The sequence below is a fragment of the Cnephaeus nilssonii genome, assembly GCF_951640355.1.
Source record: "Cnephaeus nilssonii genome assembly, chromosome: 13".
Classification (NCBI taxonomy): Eukaryota; Metazoa; Chordata; class Mammalia; order Chiroptera; family Vespertilionidae; genus Cnephaeus; species Cnephaeus nilssonii.
Genome location: NC_137084.1, coordinates 43425815 through 43449924, shown reverse-complemented (window position 1 = coordinate 43449924; position 24110 = coordinate 43425815). Strand labels below are relative to the sequence as shown.

Sequence of the window (24110 nt, the reverse complement as noted above, 5' to 3'; positions counted from 1 at the left end):
GCTGGATGCAGAAAATTGGGGCACTGCCCCGAGGGGCCTCCTCGGCCCCACTTCACCTGCTGCCAGTGAGAAGGCCCCTCGAGGGGGCGTGGCCTGTGCCGCACACACTGCCTGACAGATTCCGGGAATGACCGACGACCTGGGAAGAGGCACAGGGAAAAGAAGCTCCTCATGACACAACTATCCCACCTTTTATTCAACAAATGCACGGGGATGGAGACGCGAGGACAGGACAACAGCAGTTTCAATAAATAAGAACTGGGGACAACAGTGGGCCGTGCCTGCACAGCCTCACATAAATAACCAGGTTGCTGAGCCAGGGTGGCAACGGGCTGGGCAGCTGCCCGCACTGCCCACACCAAGGGACAGACACACCACCACCACAGGGACACAGACCGCCTACGGCAGAGGTGCCTCCGGCCCGTCACACACCCGCCCCCAAAGCTCCGGATACCCACCCAGGTCAAGTCTGTTTTATCGATTTGAATAAATACAAACAGCAGGGTAGGAGGCAGGCACATGCACGAAGCCCCTTCTGTAGGCAGAGCCATGGATGGGCAGCCCCGTGGGGCCTTGAAGGCAGAGGCCCTGGAAGCAGCAAAAATGGGGCCAGATAAAGCTACTAGTGGGAGGGGTGGCAAGGAGGTAAGCTCTCACCCACGACACAGCCCAGAGCCCGCAGGGAGCTGGAGAGGCCCTGGGCACTGAGACTTCACAGTCAGAAAAAGGGGGACCCAGAGACGGCCAGGGACTTGCCAGGGATTAGAATCCCGGGATTCAGACTCCCTGCCCATGGCGTTTTGTTGCCCCTCCCTTCACAGGTCCTGCTGGAAGAGGAGGGGGAGGCACATCTGCTCTGGGGCCCTGGACAAAGGCAGGAGGTGGCCAATTACCAAGGTGCGGGCCGGGGGTGCCAAGCAGAGGGCCCCTCCCCCCATCAAGGCCTGGCCTCCTGGTGGTAGAGAAGATCGTATGGGTCCTAGGATCTGACCAGGGCACAGGGTCAGGGGCATCCTGCAGGGAAGGAGCTGGGTGGCAGGGACGGGCGGCTTTCAACTTGCTCCTGTGTACTGCGCCTGCTGCGGCCTCCTCACTGGGGCAGACACTCCCACCTCCAGCTTTTGCCGTTTTGTCTGCTGGACCATTGCTTCTTGATCCTTGCAGGCCCCAGCTGCAGCTCCACCTCCTCCAGGAAGCCTTCGGAACCTCCCAGGACAGGGCTGCAGTGTCCTCAGCCAAGACCGCCCTCAGATGACCAGGTTGCTCTCACTTAGCCGGACCACGTAGCGGTTCTCCTGGGGGACAGGGACGCGCGGTCAGAGCCGAGGCTCCAGGAAAGAGGTCCCTGCCCAGGGGTCCCTGCACCTCCACTCCTGCCCCATCTGCAGGCAGGGTAGACACTTGCCCTCTGTGGCCCTCACCTCGGCCTTCTTCTCTGCTGCGGGCTTTGGCCACTTAGTATGGCTCCCACTACTTCCCAGTAGTGCCCGCTGCTCAGTGGGGAGGCCAGGTTGTGGGGAGTCAGTGAAGTCACCCACTGAGGGCCCAACCTCCGTGATGGTCTTCACCTCAGAGGCCCATGAATTTGTCCGCTGCTCGGGAATTCGGGCCACGCGGAACCTGTGAAGAGAGGTGGTGCAATCGTCCCCCCATTAGAGGACGAACCCCAAAGTAGAGAAGGGTCACACAGCAGGTTCATTGGTCAGAGCCTGAGCCCTTCCCACACCCTTTTATCCACAGATGAGCCCCCGACCCTACTTTGCAGGTAGACAGGCCCTTGGCCTGAGGGATCCAGGTGTGACAAGTATCCAGGATCCTGCCTCAGGGACCCAGGGCTCCATGTGAGAGCATCGCTGAGCAGACCCGACTTCTCCCTGGTCACCCCGCTGCCCAGAGGCTCACTGAGGCCAGGAAGGGAGGTGGGGCCCTCACCAGGCAGGGTACTCCGGGCTCAACCTGGGGCCCTGCTTCCCCCCACTCCCGCCCTGGCTGTCGTCTCTCCCCGATCCTGCTGCGTCTACGCCCACCTCACCTGCCCACAGACAAGATGGTGATCTCGCCCTGGCGTCCGGCCTTGGCCCCGGCCTTGGGAGCCCTGGCCGCGTTGGGCAGGAGTCTGTTAGTGGGAGCGGCAGCAGCCGCAGCCGCAGCCTCGGGGGACAGCAGCACCTCGGGCCACTTCTGGTTACAACGGGAGCAGCAGAGGCCGGAGAGCGAGGCCAGGCCCTGCACGGTGTGGAGGTGGTGGTGATGTGGACAGATGTACGGCATGCTGGGGGGTCCGGGCGGCGGCCTGGGGAGGGCACGGGTGGCAGTGGTCACTAGGGCAGACCGGGACCAGACCACAGAAGGTGGTGACGGGTAGTGGGGTGACAGGAGAGGGAGCATCCCCAGGTGGTGAGTCCCCAGGAAGTGTGCTGATTAGCTGGGTATGGGCTCTCCTTACCGCCTGCCCACTCACCTGGGCACAGGTCCGTGGCTGGTCTGTACCAGCTGTTTGCTGTGATACTCCTTCAGCAGCTCCTCCAGGGCTGCTGCGTTCTCTGTGGGCAGCTGAAGTCAGAACCCGGCTCTGGGCCATGAGGGGCACTCCCCCAGGAACCCCCGTCTCAGTACCAATCCCCCCACCTACCTGCCACCCCCTCCTGGCCTGGGCACGTGCCTTTTCCTCCACCTCCCCCCACCTCCCCAATTAGGCAAGAACAGGAGGAAAAGGGGCAGCACCATCCATCACTCAGGTCAGAGAGGGGAGGCTGGCCCGGTGAGCTGGCAGGAGGGCAGTGCAGGGGAGATCTGACCCCTGAGGCTGCCTCGCAGGCTCTGAGAGGAGACCCCCCTTTCCGGGGCGCAGGGAGAGGCAGACCTCCTCCTCACCTTTCTTCTCTGTGATCAGGCGCACCAGGACCCCGATGGTGTCCTCGTTGGCATCTTCAGCCCCGTAGGCGGGGTTGTTCCCTGAGGTCAGAAGAGGAGGACTGTGATTCTGCGGAAGTGAGGAGGGTGGAACCCCAGACTCTGGAGCTATACCAACATGTGGCAGCAGAGGGCGCACCAAGCCTTCCCAGGCGCCCGGCTTCAAGCCTGGGTGTTTACAAACCGGTTCCAGGCGGAAGCTCTGAGAAGCCCATTATCACCCTCACGACTCAGCATCACTGCCCACCCCCACCCCCCGCCCCCGGGGCCCAAAGCCCCGGTGCTTAGCAGTGTCAGGCCATCTGAACCCTACAGTTCCTGCAGAGCGTGTGAGGGTCGGGGCAGCGCTGCTGGGGCCTGCCCTCTCCCCACTCAGCCAACAACTCCGGCAAACACTGCCAATTCCAGGCCTATTCCCTCCCCGCACACCCTCCTGTCCATAAAGCTAACGGAGGGCTCTTGGCCAGCTTAGGGCCCAAGCCTCAGGGCATGAAAATGGGCCACAGGCTCAATCCTGGGCCAGCAGCAAACAGCTCCTCGCACTTGTGCCCGGAAGCAGCCAGCAGTTAATGTTAGTCCTAGGCTAGGAAAACAAGGGAGTCCAGGCGAGGTGGCCTGAGTTCCAGGCCTAAAGCTCCAGTCTCCTCACGCCCCCCCCCGCCTCCCCCCCCCTCCCCCGACTTTATCGTCAGGAGTTGGGAAGGGCTCTGGCCAGGCCCAGGCAGCCTGAGGCACTGGCACAGGAGGTGCCATTTCAATCTCAACTTGGCCACAAGGCTCCTATGGGCAATGTATGTGCACATGCCCTCCTGGCCTTCGGGCAGAGTGGGGTGTGGGGAGGAGACAAGGGGGCCCGGGGCCCTGGGGTGGGGGTGGGAGAAACACACATCTCCCTTTGGTGCAGGACTCATAGCTCAAACCACAGCCTGGAAACACACGCCTCGCCTGGCGCCTGCCCAGGACAGCTGCCCTTCTAGCCCTTCAGGCCAGAGGTCAGAGGTCACTTTGAGGACCAAGTAGGCAGTCAGACCCTCGAACCACACACACAACTGTAGCCCTGAAGAGTTCAGACCCCTTCGGCCAGGCATGGCCTCACCCCAAGTGGGACTCCCACTAAAGCCACTTAACCTGCTCTGTCCGTCACCACCTTGAGCCGCCTCATCCCTCCTCCTCCCGTGTCGGTTTGCAGTGTCTCCCTGTGGCCCCCATGCAGCACCTCCAGGAGGCCCTCCTGATTTGCCCGCTGCCGGCCTCTCCCTGTCAGACCCTCCGGGCCAAGCAGGATCCCTCGGGCAGCTCCCAAGCCGAGCTGGGCCAGCCCGTGCCCTCTGGCCTCCCCCCCAAACTCCAGGCCAGCCTCACCGCTGCCGCCACCTCCAGGGCCGGGCCCGACTTCCTTGTTGGCAGTGCAGTGGTAGCCCTTCCGCTTGAGCAGGTTACACACCAGGATGCCCAGCAGCCCCATGAGGCAGAAGACGGGCACGATGGCAATAACGGCGTACGGGGCAGCCGTCTCCTCGGGGCCGCCTGCCCGCGTGCTGTTCCCAGGCTGCCGAGTCTCCCCGGTGCCTCTGGCCCCTGCTGCCACCTCCACACCACGCCGGGTCCGCCTTCTCCGCCCTGAGCACCGTGGAGGACGGAGGCACGGAGGCAAGACAGAGGCAGAGAGAATCACACAGTGAGACCCAGGGCCCGAGCAGGGTGTGCATGTGAAGATGTGGGTGTGCGTGTACGTGTGTGGGTGCTGATGTGTTCAGAGCTGTCCACTCCTTACCATGTTGGGGAAACAAGGTCCAACTCACCCCCAGCCCCTCCTATTTGGCCATCTGATCAGTCAGCCTGAGCAAGACCTCTTTGGGCTGCAGGGTGGTCAGAACCTCAACGCCCTGTCACCCCTCCTGCTGGGTCAGAGGAATGAACAGATGGCACCTGTGTGCGTGCCTGGGCACAGGGACACTGGATCCGGCCTCCCCATGACCTGGTCCGTGAGTTAGCTGACCCAACGGGTAAGAGGAGGTGCATGTGTACGTGTGTACAAGCATGTGCGCTCACACTCATCTGCATGTGTCTTTAAGGGGATGAGGAAGGGGACACAGGTCAGGACGTGAGCCCTCCTGCAGGGTGGTCTCTGCCACTCAGAATGACGTGGGCCAACGGACAGCCAGTGGAACAACTGACCATGCCCTGCTGGACACCCCCTGGCTATTCACCTTCCCGTGAGCTGAGGGAATGAGGACCCTGCTGCCCTAGATGGACACTGTGGGGGTCCCTGGGCTCAAGCTCACCAAACCCCTCCCACACATACCCTAGGCCCCGTCTGCCACTCACCATAACAACCGCGAGGACCCAGCGCTGTCCAGGAGCATGGCTGACAGGGAGCCCGGGGGACCTCTGACGGGGCAAACCACCTACGGGGGGGAAGACATCACTGAGACCCAGCACCTTCCTCAAGAGAGACTGGACTCCTTCCTACCGGACACCCACACTGGTCCTTACCCATCCCATTCCACAGATGGGAGGACTGAGGCCCGCTCAGGGGCTGGGTGAGGCTGGGGCCAGGATCCAGAGTCCTGGTCAGCTGGCGTGAACTCCCGCGCCCCACCCCATGGCTCACCCAGGCCGGCAGTCTCCACATAGTGTGTCTTGAGTCACTGTGCCCGCCCGGGCCTCCAGCCTCCCTCGAAGGCTGCAGCGGGAGTGGGACTGGCATGGGCTAGAGCCCCACGAGGCTGAGAAGGTGCCCAGGGGGCAGGACCTGCATAATGTGCCCTGCCCCCGGTCCTGTGGGAGGGAAAGGGTGAGAACGAAGCCAGGAAGCCCGTCCCCGGCCCTCAGGAGTCTTCCTAGGACGGGGCGGATGGGCAGGCGAGCTCACCAGGTCGGGCTCCTCCCCGGGCGGGCACTGCCAAGGGGTCGCTGATGTTGGCATAGCCAGAGGCCAGGGCAGCAGCTGGAAGGACAATGGGCAGGGCACACTGAGCAGGAAGCACTGGGCCACGGCATCCCTGGGCTGTCTCCCCACCACCCGCTTCCTGGTGCCCAGGAGTGGGGACTGAAGCCCCCAGGCCTCGGGGATCCTCTCTAACCTCACCCTCACGGCCAGTGCCCAGGGCGGGAGAGAAGCCATCTGTGCTGGAAATGTGGAAAGCCCCGGACAGGCCCGCTCAGGGTCTCCAGCCCTCGGGTCTCTGAGTCACACCTCTTCCATCCTCCAGGATGGGGGGGATGCTTCCGGATTCCGCTCAAGTTCCGCCCTGCTTCCTGCTGCCTTCCCCCCCACCACAGCTGGGCCTGTCATCGACCAGCCCTGCTCATCATCCCTGGGGCCAGACCTGCAGCTGCACTTCCTATTCTGGGCCCTTGGCCGAGTCTCCAGCCCCACGTCCTCCTCCGTGACCTCCCCATCACACCGGGCCAGCCCTGCACCACTCAGGGCGGGACGTCCCTAGAGAGGGGTCTCTCTCTCGTCCCAGCCCATTCCACTGGGCGCTCCCTCTGCTTCCCTTTCCAGGTATGGACTGTCTGCCCCGAACCCCTGTGCTGTGGGGAGATCCCGCTGGTCCTCCGATTTTGCTTTGGGGGTGGCAGGGGCAGAGTAGAGCCATCTGTCCTGAAGGGCAGAGGGGATGTTACGTAGGAGGCTCTGGGGACCTCCTCAGCCCAGACCTGGCTCCCGGCAGCGGGGTCAGTGTGGGCCAAGAGGCACTTGTGAGGGTCAGACGCCTCCCGGGAAGAGCCGAGAGCCACGCGCCCCAGCACGGCTCCTGAGCAGCATTACGCTCCGCCTCCTCGGAGGGCCGGGCGCGGGGCTCAGGGCTTGGCTCTTCCGGTGCCCCCACCACGGTCCCATCCCCAACTCACCACGAGGAAGCAGGACAGGGGCCAGTGCGGTGGAGGGCTCAGCTTCATCCTCAGCTTCCTCCTCAGGCCCTGTGGTCCCCCGCCTAGGGCAGACGGAGGGGAGGCTCAGGAAGCGAGAACAGCCGGCTCCCAGGACAGCTGGTGGGGAGCGAGTGGGGTGCTGCTGGGCAGGCAGAGCTCTGGGGAGGCCTGGCCTACACTCACTGCCCCCCCTTCCGCCCTCAAGCCTGAGCAGAGCAGGGTGTCCGTCTGGGGCCAGCCTCCCCGGGCAGCAGACTGGAGGAGGCTTCCCAGCAGGCCCAGGTGCCCCGGGCAGGGGCAGGGGCCGGGAGGAAGGAAGCCTGTGCCTGCAGCCTGGGGGCGGGGGTAAGAGAGCTGGCACCCGCCCGCCCCCTCCTCTCAGGCTCCTGCCCCCAGGACTCCATGCAGGCCTCCAGCACGCCCCCCTCCGGCTCTCTGCCTTCACTCTTGCTGTTCCTGCTCAGAGAAGGCCCTTCCTTCCACCCTTCAAAGCCCAATACCAGGCAACTCTCTCCAGAAGCTTCTCCAGACCACCTATCCCCAAAGCTGGGTTTGGCCCCCAAAGCTCCTGCATGTACCCCCAACTCCATCACCGTCCTGGCCCTCTCACGTGTCCACTGTCCACCCCCAGCTGACTTCTCCACAAGGGCCTGGGGGAGGTCCTGGGGTGGTCACGGTGCCCAGCACTCGGCCTCCCTCCTCCCTGGGGCACCTACTGTGTGCCCAGCATAGGAAACACTATGAATAAGAATGAGACGGACCGTGTCCCGTCCTCAGGGAACTCACACCACAGGGCTGACCAGTGGCCAGCTAGCTAGTGTCCCCATGCAATGGGCACTGGCCTGGGAGCTGAGTGTAGCCCCCCGCCCCGAGGAAAGTCTCCGTTCAGAGGGCAGGGGGGACAGCAGAAAGGATTGACTTAGACAACAAGAGGGATTGATGGTGGCGAAATGAGGGCGTTCCCCACGAGCACTTCCAGGCTCAGGAGGGTGAGGGAATCAGTGTTTGTCTGGCCAACGCCACTGGTCAGGTGGGGCCTCTGAACCCTGAGGGGCGGCCCTGGAGAGCCAAGTCACTACCCTAGGGTCCCAGCAGGTTGAGGGGACCCTGCCTGGTGCCCCAAGCTGTCCGATGCCACGCTCCTTGGGAGAGCCCCTCAGCCTACGGTGGCCCAGGCGTCCCACTGAAAAAGCAACGGAGGAAACCGATCGGCCTCACTGAATGGCCTGGCCGGGCACAGACCTGGCGGCAGGGGCGGGTCACACCCCAGGAGGGGGAGGGCCCGCGGCCACACCACGGGACTCTCCAGGGCGCTGGCAAGGCTCCGGGCCCAAGGCCAGCTCAGGGGAGAACCTGGGACAGGATGTCGGGCCAGCGTAGAGCGAAGGCTGCACCCTGGCAGGCAGCACCCAACAGGTGACACCCCCTGACCTCTTCCCCCGCCTGCCCCGCCCCTCCCACTTGGTCACAAGTCTTCCTTTCTAGCGTCTGCCCCACAGTGAACCTTCACTCTGCCGGGCAGCTCCCGCTCAAGCCCCCTCCCCATGCACAGGCCCTCACCCATAGGCTGCCCATGCACCCCAAGTCCGCAGGCTGGTCCCAAAGCCCTGCCCAGTCACCAGACCCAGCGCCCCTCCATGGCCCTGGGGTGGGCTCAGAGGGCTGGGGCAGGAATGAGATGAAGAGGCACAACAGCCACACCCCCTGTCCCACCCTGGCCCTGACTGGCACCTGCGGGCGACCGGAGCCCACGGGGAGCGCTGTGCAGCTGCTCCTCTCCAGACAGGCAGGGAGCTGTGATCTTGAGGCTTCCGGCAGCAAAATGGGGGTCCCAAGGCCCAGACGTCAAACCAGTGAGGACCCACTCGGGCGCATTCGCAGACACTCGCCGCCTCGAGCCCTGCCGCCTTCCAATTACGTACCTTCTAATTACCCCAAACCGGCACTTACCCCCGTCTGGCCCCCAAGCCTCTGCTTACCGCTGCCTCCCCAGCCCCACACTCAGCCCAGACTGAGCCCCCAGAGGGCCTGCCCAGTCAGGCAGCCGCCAGCCAGCTGCCTCCCCCTCAGCACCCCCTTCCCCACCAGGACTCCAGCATCGAAATCCTGAGCCCCGGGACTCCATCACAAAGCAAGTTCAGACCAAAGCCCCCGGGCTGGGTGGGGGCTGGGAAGGCTCCATCCCCACCCGGCCTGGTCCTGGAGGCCAAGCAGTGACCTCCCAACGCCTGCACCTCCCCGGGCTTCCCAGCCGGGCAGGTGGGCAGACCCAGGCCCCGAGGCCCGCAGTGCCCACAGCCAGGAGCCTCCTCGCCCTCGCCCGGCCTGCCCCCTGCTCCAGCCGAGAAGCCCTTGGGGCCCCAGGGGCAGAGGGGGAAGTGAGCTTGGAGGCCACTCCTCCCAGAGCAGAGCCTCCAGCTGGGGCCCCACCAACGCCCTTGGGGAGGCAGCCCCTGCTTCACCTCCCGGGGCCTCAGCGTCCTCTTCTGCAACATGGGCATCGCCTCCCCGGCACGGCACGGCGTGGTGAGGTTTAAGTGAGGTAACGACGAGCCTAAAGTAGGTCGTGGGAGTTCCTCCCCAGAGGCCCTTCTTTCCGGCGGCACCTCCTGCCCAGGCAGGTAATTAAGCATTTGTTTGCTGGCGTGTTTATTGTTTGCCCCCCCCCCCCCCCCCCCCGCCCCACCAGACAGCAGCAGGGGCAGGGACGCTGTCTCATTCACCACAAAACCCTCCCAGCCCACGTCTGGGGCAGGAGGCCTCTCCCAAACAGGCTCACAGGAGCAGGGGCTTCCTCACACTCAGCCCGGCCCGGCCCGGCCCGGCCCGGCCCTCCAAAAATACCCCAACATTCAGAACCAGAAATTCCCTGGAAGAAGGTCAACTCACAAAGCCATGAGGACGAGGCCCTTGAGGCCAGGGAGCAGCAGGGAGGTGCAGCCCCGGAGGTCAGAGAGAAAGAGGAAGCCGTGCCCCCACCCGGGCCTCGGCAGCTTCCCCTTTCCCAGAACTGCAGCCGTGGGGTCACGGCACCCAGCCCCTCACCGGCCTCGCCCCAGCCACCTTGTCATCGCCACCAAGTCCTGACGGTCTCCTGGCCTCATGCCCACCCCAAGACCACCTACCTCCCCGGCCTCCAGCTCAGCCCCACCTGCAGCCCAGGTGTCAGGTCTGAGATCCGGCCCCGGCCCCGGCCCCACCCACTCCAGCTGCTCTGCGGGCTCCGGCTGTCAGTCCCCCCCACTCCCTCTCTTACCCCCGCGCTGGTCTCGGCTGTTTCTTCTGCTCAGAAACATCCTCCCGTCACCAGGCCAACACCTACTCTTCCTTCAGAGCTCAGCTCAAAGGCACTTCCTCCTGGAAGCCCCCGCCGCCCTCCTGCAGTCACCATCCTGTGTGCGACCATCCTGTTTACCCAGCCCCTGGCCCGCACGGGGCCTGGCCGGGGAGAAGGCACCGAACGCGGAAAAGGCGCTCTCAGGAGAGGCTCCAGCTTCTGCCCCATCAGGAGGGCCAGAGAGCAGGCTGAGATCAAGGAGCCCACAGGTTGGGGCGAGGTGGGGGGTTGAACCTGGATCTGAACCCCTGGGCTCCCGTGGGGAGAACCAGCCTGACCTGCTTGCTCTTCCCTGGATCCGTGGCTGTGGACCTTCCCCCCCACACGGAGGGCTGATGAGGGAATTCACACTGTGTGCCTCAGTTTCCCCACGTGTAAAATGTGGAGGGGGGCTAGCCCGCACTGAGGGGCAGGTGTAAGGTATAAACGAGATTCTCTTACTTACGTATAACGCTTGGCACAGACCCTGGCACACAGGAGGTGCCGGGCTGGCCCTGGGGAGACTCTGGGAGGTGGGACGGTGTAGGAAGGGGGAGGGGTCTGGAAGGCAATGCCCAGGTCACACCGAGCCCAGCCCGGCTGCAAGTTGAGAAGGTTGTGCTCCCCCCCCCGCCCCCCAGGGCCTACGGGAGCCTGGAAGGGTTGGCTGGGGAGGAACAGGAACGGCACTGTGCCGCCGAGGGCTCCCGGCCAAGGGAAGCCGGACCGGGGAGCTGGAGGTGGAGGAAGGTGCCCACCTGGGGCAGGGCGGGGAGGCGGGTGATTGTCTCCCAGCTCCGGGGCCTGAGGACCACCCTGCAGCCCCCAGAGGCTGGGGTTGCCTGGAAACACAGCTGGATCCGGTCCCCTCGCCCCCGCAGCTGCAGCGGCGCTAGAGGCGGGAAGACAAAGGCCGCCCATCAATAGAGAAACCAGGTTAGCGAGGAGCCCAGTGGTTCCCTGGCAACTGGGGCTGAAGTAGGGCAGTGCCCGCAGTGGGCGGCGTCTCCTCCTCCCCATCCTCCATCCTCACGAGGAAGGTAAAGGGCCCTCGTGCCCTGGAGCCAGGCCCTCAGCCTGGGTTGCCCCCACGCCTCACAGGAGGGAGGAGCACCCCTTTCCCACACCTGGGGAACCGGCGCCCACGGAGGGTGCTTGTACGATCGATCACACAGGCATCAGGTGGTGGAGCGGGTGGAGCCAGGCCTGCCTCACTCTGCTTCCCACCGCGCTCTGGCCCCTTCCCTGGAGCCCAGCGCAGGGCCTGGCACACTGCCCGTGTCCTCAGGGCGTCCACCGGCCTGGGGGCCGAGGCCAGGCAGGAGGGCTGCACAGCACCCAGACGGGCCTCAGGGCAAAGGGGCTGCCCCACCCCGGGGGGTCTCCGGGCATCTGAGGCTCCTCTGCGTCTGTGCTCAGCTGCACTGCTCTCCTCGGTCCCAGCTCCAGGGAAAGGTGCTGTGAGGAGGAGGAAGGGCAGGGAAGCTGGGAGTTCCCGGGGTGGGGGTGGGGGGACGGGGGAGCAGAGGTGCCGGGGTGAAGCTCTTAGGGCTGCTGACAGGCTGGGGCCCGGGGCCCTGCAGAGGCTGCCTGAGGGGCTAAGGAAAGGGCTGAGGCAGCCAGCCCAGGCCCACAGCTGCTCCGGTCTGGGTGTGGTGCAGACGCTGTCCCTGCCCCTCCCCTGGGCGGAGTCGGGGCGGGTAGGGCGGTTTACAACCAGACAGTTGTCTCTGGGGCTGAGCTGGGACTCCCCAACAGCATTTACTGCAGACCTCATTCCCTTTCCAGGCCGAATTTCACCGAACCCCTCAAAGGCAGGGCTCCAGGCTTCACCAATGAGGAAACTGAGGCCCGGAGCGGCTACGTAGGACCCTGTAACAACTTGCAGCCTTGGAGACAAGGTGGAGCCCCTCCCCCGGAGTGGGAGCAGGCAGCAGCCACACCACCCAGGCCTGGCCTTCCCACGGCTCCTGCATGTCCTGCTCTGCCACCAGCCGTCACTCCGACCGTGGGCTTCCGGCTCAGGCCAAGCAGGGCGGCTGGGCACCCGAGGCTCTCTCGCTTGGCCCTCGAGACAGGGTGGCCAGGGGCCTGGGCGGGCTGGAGGACGCCTCTCTGCACTCCCATCCTGCTGCTGCTGCCTCCTCCTCTGAGAAGCCACCTTTGCCTCCCGCCCTGGCCACACAGCTGGTACCGAACCACTCATGTGCCAGGGCAGGGCCCCGTCTGCTCAGCACAGGCCTTGTTCCCTCACCCTGACCTGGCCGAGGGCGAGTGAGACCGAGGGGAGACCGCAGCCCCAGCCCGCGCCCTTCTCCATCTCCTCCCGACTTAGGCTGCTGGGGACAGACCTTCCACGGTCACCCAGTGGCTCGGGAGTGGGCAAGGGTGCGTTGGGGCCCCAACATCAAGCCCCGCAGCGTGGGTGGAAGACCCTGGGTGCCCATTTCTCACCCCTGTGCAGTCCCGTGCCCACCTGCTCCATGCCAGCTGAGCCAGGCAGGAGGTGACGGTGCTGAGCAGTCAGGACCCGGCCCCATGTCTCCGAGCCTCAGTTTCCTCCTCTATAATTTTGGACATCTGTGCCTGCTCAGCTGACCTCTGGGTGTGGCTGGAGGACCCAGAGTTCACTGAGCCTCTTCAGCCATCACTGCTTGTGGTCGCCCCCAAGGGAGGGAGGCAGGCGAGTCCATGCAGGCGGCTGGGTCACAGGAGGGCCAGGTCCCCCCCTGAGCTCACTGCTCCTGCTCCCAGGCAGGCTGTGCAGCTCCAAGCGCACGTCCCTCCTCCTGGTGCCGTCCTTCCTCCGCCCACACACGCAGACCCTGCCTCCAGCTGGCTGCAAGGCCCCTCCGTCCCTTTCTGTCTGTGCCAAGTCGTCAGGGCACACTCAGGGCCACATGGGCAGTTTATTTATAGAGCTCTCATCTTTCCCAGGGTGGTCCAGGAAAGAGCGCGGGCCTTCCAGCAGACAGGCCTCGGTTAGGTTCCCAGTGTCACCAGGCCCCTTCCCCTCTCTGGGCCTTCTTTCCCCTGCCTGACCCTGGAGGGGAGTGCTGACCCTCTGGCCATGAGCTCAGGATGTGAGACCCTTGGGGGCCTCATCCCAGGGCTGGGCACACAGTAGGGACACAGCATCACTTCCCTCCTGTCTTCCCTGCTACCCTAGTCCCAACTGGTGGCAATAAGTCCTGGCCTAGGCACCCAAGGGCTCAGCACAGAGTGGGTGCTGACCTCTGCCAGGGACCACATCCTAGTTCCCAAGTCCTGCGTGGGGGCGGGGCTAGATGGGTCCCACTGGCTGACCTCAGGAAAAACGGGAAGAAGGGCTGGCCCATAGCCCAGGGAGTCTGGCCTCACCCAGCCAGGCCAAGTGCTGAACAGCCAGCCCCACCAACACTCCCTCCCCCCGAGCCCCCCAGGGAGCCACCAGCTCCTTCTTGGAAACGGATGACTGAATGGTCAGACAACCTGAGGTCTGAGCGAGAGCTCGAGTGCCCGACTCCAGCACCAGTGGCTGTGACTCAAACTAGAACGGGTCCCCAATTCTGAGTCTCAGCTCCCATTAAGGAGCTTGGGAAGGAGGGGGACCCCCTGTCAGTGCTGCTTCGAGGATACCTGCACCCAGGGCCTGGCACACAGCAGGGAGTTTCCTCTGCTCCTACCCCCAGCACACACTGGGAGCCTCAGAGGCCCTGGCTGCAAACCTCCCCGTGCATCCCAGCACACAGGACACCCTCCGAGGCCTGGCCAGCAAACAGGGCAGCAGGAGAGGGTCGGTTGTTAGACATGCAGTACCCGTGAGTGCCCCACACCTGGCCCTAGCCGGTTTGGTTCAGTGGACAGAGCGTCGGCCTGTGGACTGAAGGGTCCCAGGTTCGATTCCAGTCAAGGGCACATGCCCGGGTTGGGGCTCAATCCCTGGGGGTGGGGGGGACGTGCAGGAGGCAGCCGATCGATGATTCTCTCTCATCATTGATGCTTTTCTCTCTCCCCGTTCCTCTCTGAGATCAATAAAAAAAATTTTTTTTAAAGTGCCTCACACCTGTGCCTGTTCCCAGGTGTGAGGTGAGGGGGGACACCTGGCAAGTGGACCACACCAATAAAGAGGGGCTCACATGGGGTTGGGAGGGCTTCCTGGGTGAGGGGGGCTGGGGCTGTACCTGAACGGCCAGGAGGGTTCTAGAAAGAGGAGACAAAAGCAAAGGCAGAGTAGAACCAGGATCTGGAAGGTAGAGATGAGGGGGAAGATGTAAAATTCACAAGGGTCTTGGAAGGGTAAGACTCGATGGTAGGATGTGACTGTATTTTATAGGCAAAAGGTCAGAGTTGCCGTGGGGAGGCCGCTCGGTGGGTGTGGAGGACCTGGAAGTGGAGCTGGAGAGGCAGGTGCAAGAGTCTAAGCAAGGACAGCAGGCCGAGACTGGACTCGGAGAGGGAGCCCTGATTCTGTGCAGGTGTGTCTCGGGCCTGCTTCCTTCCCGGCCACATCCAGGGGGGTGCCCTGTCTGGAGGGCGAGAGCCAGAATGTCAGGTTCTAGGGTTCTTGGTTAAGTCTCTGCACTTCTCTGAACCTCAGTCTCTGTGAAGTGGGGCTGGGCCTATGAGTAGTGGCAGGGTGCTGCCTGCCCCTCTAAGTCTCCCTCCTTGGCCAGACACAGACTATCACAGCAGTCCCAGCGGGGGCCACGTGTGGAAACCTAGCCTGGCCTCCCTGTCATTCCTATCATCCCGGGAGGCCCAAATTCCCAGGAAGGTTTGGCTTGGGCAGGGCACATGGTGGGGTGGGACGGGGGCCTCCATCAGGGCTGAGACCAGAAAAGGAGGTTAACCCTTGGTTAACCCTTCCCATCTCCCCGCTCCTGAGCCCTGAGCTATTTCCACCTCATTGCTGGGGATGGAAATAACTCAGGCTCGGCCCCAAGAGACTAAGATAGCTATTCTGATCAGCCCCTAGAAGCACAGCCCCAGCCATGCCAGCGAGGACAGAGGGACACCCTGATCCCCAGCTCCAGCTCTCGGCCAGGCAGCAGCAACGGTCAGAGCCAGCAGGGGCCTCTGGGAAACAGAGGAGGCTGAGGCCCTGAGCGGGTGGGGCACCCCCAGCCTGCTCCCCACCACGGCGTGTGAATGGACTTGGGGAAGTGACCCTAGAGCAACTCGGAAGAAGGGGATAGGGCCTCTTAAGTGTGTGAAGGTCAAGGGGGACTCCCAGTTCTCTTTGCCGCCCTGCAGCCTGACCCTCTTCAGAGCTGTGTGGTTGGTCCCCAAACCAGTTGCAGGCTGCAGAAGGCAGGAGACAGGCCTTTCTGGTGAATGGGTGTTGGGGGGAGGGAGGAGGAGGAGGAGGAGCAGGGAGACCACATAACCCACCCACCCCCGAAGTTTCAGACGTGTGTAAACACACGCCACACTCAGGACGCACAGGGGCACACCCTAGAGAAGAAGACCCAGCTAAGCCGTGAGTAGACACAGGCACACCTCGTTTTATTGAGCATCCCTGTATTGTGCTTCACAGGTGTTGTGTGTGTTTTGCAAATTAAAGGCAAGACTCCCCACCAGCAAAGCATTAGGACTGGTTTAAGGGAGATGCTGGCTTTATTACGGTGGCCTGGAAGCCAACCCCCATCTCTGAGGTGTGCCTGTATCAGGGAGGTGGGTGGCCTCCCCAGGCACCTCACAGGCTTGCGGGGCAGAAGACCTGAGTTCCGGTCCTGGCACTGTGTGGTCCTGGGCAGGTCACTCCTCTGAGCCCGTTTCCTTCTCTGAAACACAGTCACTGCATCTCAGCACCACCGCGAGGGTTCCACAAGGCCACTCCACAGGTGCGGCGCCACCACCCGTCCTCCGCCCTCGCCCCCACCAGAGAGCAACCCACATGTCCGGAGGCTATCAGCCCGGGACAGAGCTTCCAGACCCTTCGGCAGGCGCCCCTCCCCCACCTGGGCTGGGGAGCCAGATTCCCATCCCCCCTGCACGGACCTGCGGGACCCTCTGTGGGGGTGCGGGCCTCAGAGGGGTGGCGCCCAGAGAGTGCGGGGCCCTGCTCCAGCTCTCCCATCAGGGACGGCTCCTGGGCCACACGTCCACGGCCCTCCCCTCCCCTCAGGCCGGGAGAGGGAGAGAGGAGCCGGGGCCGGGAAGGCAATGTCTGTGGGTCAGGATCTCAGGCCGTGCTTCCAGCTCTGTCCCCGCACCTGCGCGGGCGCAGCCCCTGGGCCACCGCGTCCCCAGCAGCCAGCCGGCCCCCGCCGCCGCCGCAGCCTCTGCCTGGAGGGAGGGAAGGGAGAACCGGGGCGGGTGACCCAAAAACAACAGCGGATCCCAAAGTGATGATTCACAGCTCAACACCTCAGTGCGCAGACGGGGAGACTGAGGCCCGGGGGGAGCGGGGTCTGGGAGCGAGCCGCGGCCCGGGCCCAGGGGGAATTCGGGTGGCCAGGGGAGCAGCGCGGTGGCAGGCCTGCGGGGCGCGCAGGGCCCCTCAACTGCGGTCAGAGGGGTCCCCCCGCCAGACGCGGCCCAGCCTGGGCCCCTCTCCCGCGCCGGGGCGCCCCCTCTCCCGCGCCGGGGCGCCCCCTCTCCCGCGCCGGGGCGAATCACTGAGGGTCCACCCACCTCCCTGAACTGCGCTCCCTAGGGGCGCCCCCTTGAGGACAGTCCGGGAGAGACCCTTGTGGCCCGGGTACCCCCCTCCCGCCCCCCGTGGCCGGAGGTTCTGAGGTCCCGCCTTTCCGCCTCTCCTCGCCCCGAGGAGGAGACCCCACGGACCCTACTGGACCCACAAGCACGTCGGCTCCAGTGAGCCCAGGGCTGCGTCCCTCGGGCACTCGGGCTCCTCGCCCCCTACTTCACACTCACGTCAGCGAGCGGCCCTGCCCGGTCACACCCCCGCCGCTCGCGCCGGTGACCCCAGTGACCCCAGTGACCGGGTCCCGGCGGCGGGTCCCTCGCGCACTCTGCCCGGCACCGGCGCACAGAGCGCCTGTGTCCGCCAGGCCCGCGTCACCGCCGGGGGCCCGACCGCACGCCCGCCCGGCTGGGCCGCCTCCCGCGCCGTGTCACCCCCCGTCACGGGCTGACACCGTTCGGACCCCCCCTTTGGCCGCCCAGAGGCGCCGCCGCCCGGTCCCGCACCTGGTCCTGGTCTCGGTCCAAGTTTGCCGGGCCGGTGGCGTCTCCGGGCCCGCGGCTCCTTGGACAGCGAGTCGCGCCGCTGCTTCCACGCCGCGCGGGCCGAGCCTGCGGTCACGCGGGGGTCTGGGCGCGGGAGACTCCGGGGCAGGATGCGGGGGCGGGCGGCGAGGGGCGCAGGCAGGGGCTGCGGTGTCCGCCGCGCCGCCGAACTTGCTCAGGGGCCCGGGGAGGCGGCGGGCGCCGCTCGGGGCCGCATCTCTCTGGCCGGCCGCGGGGCAGCGGGCCCGGGCGAGCTGCGTGCGCCCTCCTTACCTGCCCCCGCGCGGCAGCTCCAAAGCCCGGCTCCACGAGCCCACGGGCGGCCGCGCAGCTGCGCGCCTTTTGAATGAATCGCCGGCCCGGCCGGGACCAGGCACAGCCCACCCCCACGCGTCACGGCGGCCGACCCGCCCCCGACGTCAGGCAGCGGCTCACGCGCCCGCCCCCGGGGGCGGCGGGGAACTCCTGGTCTCCGCTCTGCTCTGTGTCGCCCTCTCTCGCATCCCCCGGAACTGCAGGGCACGGCCGGGGAGAGGCCTCTGGATCGGCCCCTTCTGGGCGCCAACCAAAATGGGCTTGCGCGATGCCAGACAGACAGGACACCTGGGTGCTACCCCGGATTCCACCACGATGCCGCCCACGGGGCACCGCTGCCCTCCTGGAAACGGGCAGCTAGGAAGATCGGCCTGACTTGGCCTTGCCCAGGCCTGCCCCTGGAAACCTCACTTTGTCCAGGCCTGCCCCTAGGAGCCCCCACTTTGTGCAGGCCTGGTGAAAGTGAATCTAGGATGGAGGCCCAGCTGGTGGGCTCCTGCACATTCCTCAGGGCCCAGCCCAAATCTCCTTCCTCCAGGAGACCTTTCCTGTCTCCACTCTCCACCCCACCCCTCTCGGCCTGGATAGTTAGTCCTTCCTTTCTTCCAGCAGAACAGGTGACACTGCTCTCCCTTCCTTACCCAAGCTGCCCCCCACCCCCCTTCCCCCCCTCCCCCTCCCCTCCCCACCAAATGCCATTGCCAGGGCACTATTCCCACCGTGTGCCCAGCTCTGTGAATCGCGCCGGCCGGAGTCGTGTGATATGGTGGGCCAGGACCAGAGGCAGCAGCTCAGCATCCAGATTCCCCCCACGTGGTGCCATTCAGAAGATCCCAGGGGGCTTTCCAAGGACAGCAAGGCTGGGAGGGGGTGCAGACAGCAGGGAGGGCCTCCTGCTGCGGACAGAGGCCTGGCTGGAACCAGGATAATCACAGCCCAAGACAGAGGAGGAGGAACATGTCTGCTGGGGACAGGTTGTTGGGGGGGTAAAGAATTCAGAACAAACTGAGCCATAGAACCTGAGCCTGTGAGGTGAGGAGGCAGGGAAGTTCAAGTTCCCTGAGCCCAGGAGACTCCAGGAGGAGAACTGGACACCTGCCGAGGGAGGAGGGGGTGGCGAAGAGTTTCCATTTCGCTGGGCCATGCCCAGGTTGTGGGGGAGGGGCAGAAAGAGCTCTGGGTCACTGACAGGGTCAGAGCCCCAGCCGCCCCTCCCCCCCCCCCCCCCCCCCGCCATGTCAATGGAGACTCCCAGGGTGGGAGTGATCCCAGGTCACACAGCCTACATTCAAGCCCACAGAGGAAGCCCAGAAAGGATTCATGCTGGGGACCTGGTGGGGGGCCAGAGCACCCCAGGACGCCCTCCATTCCTGCAAATGTTTTCTTTGTCAGAGGAACTCCTATACCCCGGTTCCAAGTTCTGGAGTTCATGTGTCACTCAACAGACCGAATGGGATATGCTTTTTGGTCAAGCAGCACTGGCTATTAATCCGACACCCTACAGAGGCGCCAGGCCAGTCCACACTACCAGTTCTCTGGGAGGCTTTAGTCAAATCCCTCCCCTTTCTGTTTCCCCATCTGAAAATTAGGGAGGCAAATGGTGATCGCCTGACCTGGCTGAGCGGTAAGTCTGGGCAGCAGCTACCTGAGCCCGGAGAAACGATCAGGGATGCAGCGGCTGAGGTAGTCCCTCCTGCAGTTCTGAGGACGCTGGTTGGCAACTTTGGGCTCTCAGGCTGCAGCAACATAGGGTCAGGTCTTCGGGAGCCACAGCCTACACACATCTCACCCCACACATTCAGGTTATGAGGGAGCCTAATTATTAGTCACTGCCAGCTCTGACTCCCGAACCACAGCAGGCTGCAGATGGGACCCTGCCCAAGATTCTGGGAGCTTTAGCCACTACAGTGAAGGAGCTGTGGAGGCCACAAGACATTTAGATTGGCTTTTTATGGAGAACCACAGACTGGAGAACAAAGCATTCTCAGAATCACGGGCTTTTAAAACGCTTGGCATCTCAGATGGACCCACAGAGTCATCTCTGAGCGCAGGGACCTCAGAAGCCCTCTCCTTGACCCGTTCATAGCACAGTGAGCCCAGAGAAAGCCTGCCCTTCATCCTAGGGGCACAGCACAAGGCCCAGTAAGCTGGGATGAGCTCTGCCCGGCTGGGTCACAGGATCACAGGATCACAGGATCACAGGTATGAGTGTTGTCTGCATGGGAGCTGAGCACGCGTCAGCCTCTGGGGTGGTGGGCCAGGAACAGTGGCACCCTCTGCTGGCTGCACTGGAATTCCAAGGTGGGAGTCAAAAGCAGGAGGCATGGGAGGGGGAATTCATACTCAAACTTCAGTCCTCTGTGTCTGGCTAACCCCCAGCTGGCCAAGTCCTACCCCTTGGAAGGTGGGCTGACCTCCTCTGTTTGTGCCTTGGGCCCTGGGGGAGAGTGGATTTGGTTTTATAAGGAACTGGGCCCAGGGGTCCCGGGTGGGCCTCAGCCTGGGGCAGGGCAGAAACGGAGCTGAGCTGACTGGCCCTGAGGGTCAGGCTCAGTACGCATTTAGGTCCAGATTCTGGCCTGGGTCTGGAATCCCACTGGGGTTGGGCTTTGGTGTGACACAGATAGGGACCAAGCCCCAGGGCTGCCACTGCCAGGCTGTGTGGCCTTCAGCAAGTGGCTTCACCTGAGTGCAAGCTCACCCACGCAGGATGTTGTGGGGATCTACTGAGACCCTTTGTGGGGGGCACCTGCTTCTTTCAGGCCACTGGGCTCCAACACCAGGTCTGTTCCCTCTCCTCCCCCACACTCAATGTTTGCCCGTGTCCTCCCCACAACCCGGCATCTGGGCTCTGTCCCATTTATTCCAGTTTGCTGTCTCCCTCCTCAGTTCAGCCCTGCCATCTACCTCTGACCCGGCTTGCCTTTGCCAGGCCGGGCTCCTCATTGGTCATAATGGACCCAAAATAGCACTTCCCCTTGCGCTCCCTGCAACCCGGCCTGTGGCTTAAGATCCACGACAAAATTAAGACTTGGTGTTTGGCAGGAATGCAAAGATGTGAAGGGCTCTCAGAGGTCACCTGTGTCCAGAGAAGGCAGACACCTGCCTAGGGTCACACAGTGATAGGAGGCCACAAGGCTGAGGCTTCAGTTAAGATCCCTTGGTCCCCATCTCCGCCCCCCCCGACCCCCCGCCAGGTTCCACCCAGGTCTAAACCAGGGCCTTAGCCATACTTGCTGCTCCCTTCGCAGACTCTCCTCTCTACCCACCCCCAGCCTCAATGCGGTCTTGCTGTGTGACCTCAGGTAAATCCCTGGATTTCCCTGTGCCTCATCTTCCCCATGATGTCTATCTAAACTGTGCCCTCTGTCCCCAGCTCAAGGGACACCTGGAGAACCCCTTGGAGAAGAGATGGCTTTTGGTCCTCTGTCCTGTCCTCTGAGGTAGGAACACCCTGCCCAGGGCTTGTCTGAGGAACATGAGCCAGATACCAGAGTGACTGATGTATACACCAATTTGCAAAGCATGAGCCTGCAAACATTTACAAACCACCAGAAGTGTTTGTAAAGCCTTCATCAGTTAGGCTGGAAATGTTCACGCGTGTGTTTAGCAGAGCAGAGGCACGGTCTGTCCTTTTCTAGTGGCTGCCATCTTGAGTCCAACAGGTAGACCCTGGTGGTCATGGCTGACCCGACACGGACTGACCCTGTGCTGTCGGCCCTCACATTCTTATTGATTGATTTCAGAGAGGAAGGGAGAGGGAGAGGAGAAACATCAATGATGACAGGGAATCATTGATCGGCTGCCTCTTGCACACCCCACACTGGGGATAGAGCCCACAATCCAGGCATGTGCCCTTGACCAGAATTGAACCAGGGATCCTTCAGTCCACAGGCCAACGCTCTACCCACTGAGCCAAACCAGTGAGGGCAGCCTTTGCATTCTTGTGTCTGATTTAATGACACACTTTTTTTTTTTTTTAATGATACACTTCTTTGGACCAGAAATCAGACAAACTTGGATTCTACCCCAGCTCCAAAGCCTGACCTCCCCTTGGCCTGTCAGGTTCCCCGGCCTCATGCGAGGCTGCTGGGAATGGTTCCCTGGAGCTGTGGACAGGCTCAGCAGTTGCCTAGTCTTTTACTTACAGCCCAAGGCAGCTTAGATTCCCCAGCCCCATTTCAGACCCACTGGCGCAGGAGTCAAGGGGAGCCTGGGAGCCGTGCTCACATGGACGTATAATCTGTGTCATGCTCTATATTTACGCAGGAATCTGTACAGGATTCTAACATGTAGCTCTGGTTACAAAGCACTGGACTAGCACACCCCTTGTTTTCCTGATGAGGAAACTGCAGCCCCAACAGGCGGTGACCTGCTCAGGATACCACGGCAAGTCAGTGGCAGCCTTGCCACCCCACTCTTCTGGGTCTCGGGGCCTCCCTTCTGCACATGAGAGGGGGTGTCAGGAAACCCATGCAGCTGGGAAGCACTTAGGTTGCTGGCAGGCCACCTAGGCTACTGATGGGGAGCAGTCATTTGGTGTTTCTATTTATTGACTTTAAAATTCATCATCCAAAGACAGTTAATACATGACTGTTTGGTAGCAAGAGAAACATAATTAAGACCGCAATGACCCACCCACCCAAACAAAAACAGAACCAAACAAACCCCATCTGAAACCAGACCTTTGGAGCGGTAGCTGAAGCAGCGAGGGGGCTGGGGCTCAGACGGGCTCCTGTGGTCCAGGGGCAGGGCAGAGGCTGCCCTCGAGTGATTCCCAGGTGAAGAGGCCTGTCCAGCCCCTCGGCTTTGGGCATCTTTCCTGGAGGGGCTGCCCCTGGCAGGAGGGGTGTGAAGAGAGGGATTTGTGGTCAGAGTGAGGGGGCTCCTAGGTCCACCCTCCTAAGGTGACCGCGTGTGCCAGTGCATGAGACACGGGGGCTGGGGGGCAACTGTGAGGAGAGCAAGGGCCTTTTCCCTTCCTGCTCAGGCCAGCAGAGAGCCCTGTCCAGGCCCCATCCGTGTTCCCAAGTTCAGAGACTGCGGCAGGCACTGCCAACCAACGAGGAAATGCCAGTGCCAAGTCGCTGTCCCCGTCATCCTGCTCCGGGTGACTGAGGGGACTCGGTCCTTGGTCCTTGGCTCTGGATGCTGGAGGGCGGCCCAATCAGGATAAGGCTTGGAAAGTGTGAAGAGGCAGTGTTTTAGTGCCCTGAACATGCAGTGTGTGTGTGTGTGTGTGTGTGTGTGTGTGTGTGTGCGCGCGCGCGCGCGCAAGCACACATGTATTTAATGAGGGGGGGTTGGTCCCTCCAGGAAGGCTTGGTTAGGGTCCTGGGTGGCCCCCCAGGGCAGGAATAGGTTTCTTTTCCTTCTGTCATTTCCTCCAATCACTCCCTGCCCTAGGTCATTGCATAAATAAGTGCTTGGGAAGGTACACATCTAAAAAGAAACATAAATACTGTACATGGGAAAGGATTCCATCCCCCAGCCCTCCCACTGCCCCAGAAAACCCTCCAAATATTGCACATGGCCCTCCCCAGCCCCCTGGGGTCCAGGCCTCGCCGTGTCTTTGGTAGAAGCTCCAGGGACAGAGGTCTGGGTAGCCCTCGTGCCCCCCACCCAGCCCCCATCATGACCAGGAGCACGGGAGCAGCCAGAGGGTCAGGAAAGGCCTTGGCCCACTGGCCAGCAGGTGCTCCATCAGGACGCTTCCGCGGAAATGGGAGGAGCCCGTCAGGCACAGGTGTGCCCCGGTTGGACCCTCTGGGCAGTCTGCGTGTGGGTTAGGAAGAGGCAAGCAGGCTGAGGGCAGGTGGGTGGCCACGTCCTGAGCCATCTGGACAGGGTCACACCCTCCATAGGAGGAGGTGGTTCGTGCTGTCATCGCGGCCCACGGTCTCGCTGCTGCCGCCGCCCCCACTGCTGAGTCGGAAGTCCTCGTAGCCGTCGCCTCCACTGATAACCAGCATTTTTGGCCTGGCCGAGGGGGGTCCTCGGTGCCGAGGGGAGTCCCGGTGCTCCAGCGACGGCAGCTTCTCGGGGCCTGGGGGCGGAGGGGAAGGGTCCCTTAGGGCCTAAGCTCCCGCACCCCAGAAGATACGAAGAAAGACATGCACACTTCCTATGGGAGATCCTACTACCGGTTAGCCAAGAACTTCCTGTTTGGAAACAAGTGTCCACTTCCTGGCTGTTAGACAACTTCCTGCCTCCTGGCTGTACTTTTCAGGCAGAAGTGACTTGACGTCCCGGGGCCACGCCACTCCTGGCTCTTGGTCACTGCGGATACCGTCTTCCTCGACGGCTTCTGCTACCAATGCCCTCTCCCAGGTAGGCGCTCCGTCTGCACAGACACCTCCCGCCCGGCTGCCCTGCTCCTGACCCCCCCTCCCCCCCCCCCCCCACACACTGCCTTGGGACTATGGTCTCCTGCCCTGCCAAAAGGCTTGGCTAATGGCTGCTTCCTTGATGTACAGCATTTCCTAATATGTTTCACTTTCTAATTTTC

At 63.2% G+C, this 24110-nt stretch overlaps 2 protein-coding genes across 6 annotated transcripts in view; both read right to left on the bottom strand.

The window, feature by feature from the left end:
• Positions 1 to 226: 226 nt before the first annotated feature.
• RELT (RELT TNF receptor) lies at positions 227 to 22419 on the bottom strand (the record flags this gene model as incomplete). 5 transcript variants are annotated; one of them, XM_079788898.1, is made up of 12 exons in its annotated part: positions 227 to 1295; positions 1422 to 1620; positions 2033 to 2293; positions 2462 to 2543; positions 2875 to 2955; positions 4276 to 4533; positions 5242 to 5321; positions 5528 to 5694; positions 5789 to 5863; positions 6775 to 6857; positions 9258 to 9404; positions 9685 to 9702. In XM_079788898.1, 10 exons carry the CDS (start codon positions 6820 to 6822, stop codon positions 1248 to 1250), a joined length of 1299 nt encoding a protein of 432 aa, XP_079645024.1. In that variant the 3' UTR covers positions 227 to 1247. The 5 variants fall into 5 exon arrangements, with proteins under 5 accessions (XP_079645024.1, XP_079645023.1, XP_079645026.1 ...); XM_079788897.1 differs by lacking the exons at positions 9258 to 9404; positions 9685 to 9702 and adding an exon at positions 22288 to 22419; XM_079788900.1 differs by lacking the exons at positions 9258 to 9404; positions 9685 to 9702 and adding an exon at positions 17249 to 17404.
• The window catches only part of ARHGEF17 (Rho guanine nucleotide exchange factor 17), a 56011-nt gene continuing 53621 nt past the window's right edge, over positions 21721 to 24110 (bottom strand). Inside the window, exon 21 of the mRNA XM_079788895.1 lies at positions 21721 to 23648. Coding sequence (XP_079645021.1) covers positions 23452 to 23648 — 197 coding nt within the window. The 3' untranslated portion in view covers positions 21721 to 23451. The remainder of the gene's footprint in view (positions 23649 to 24110) is intronic.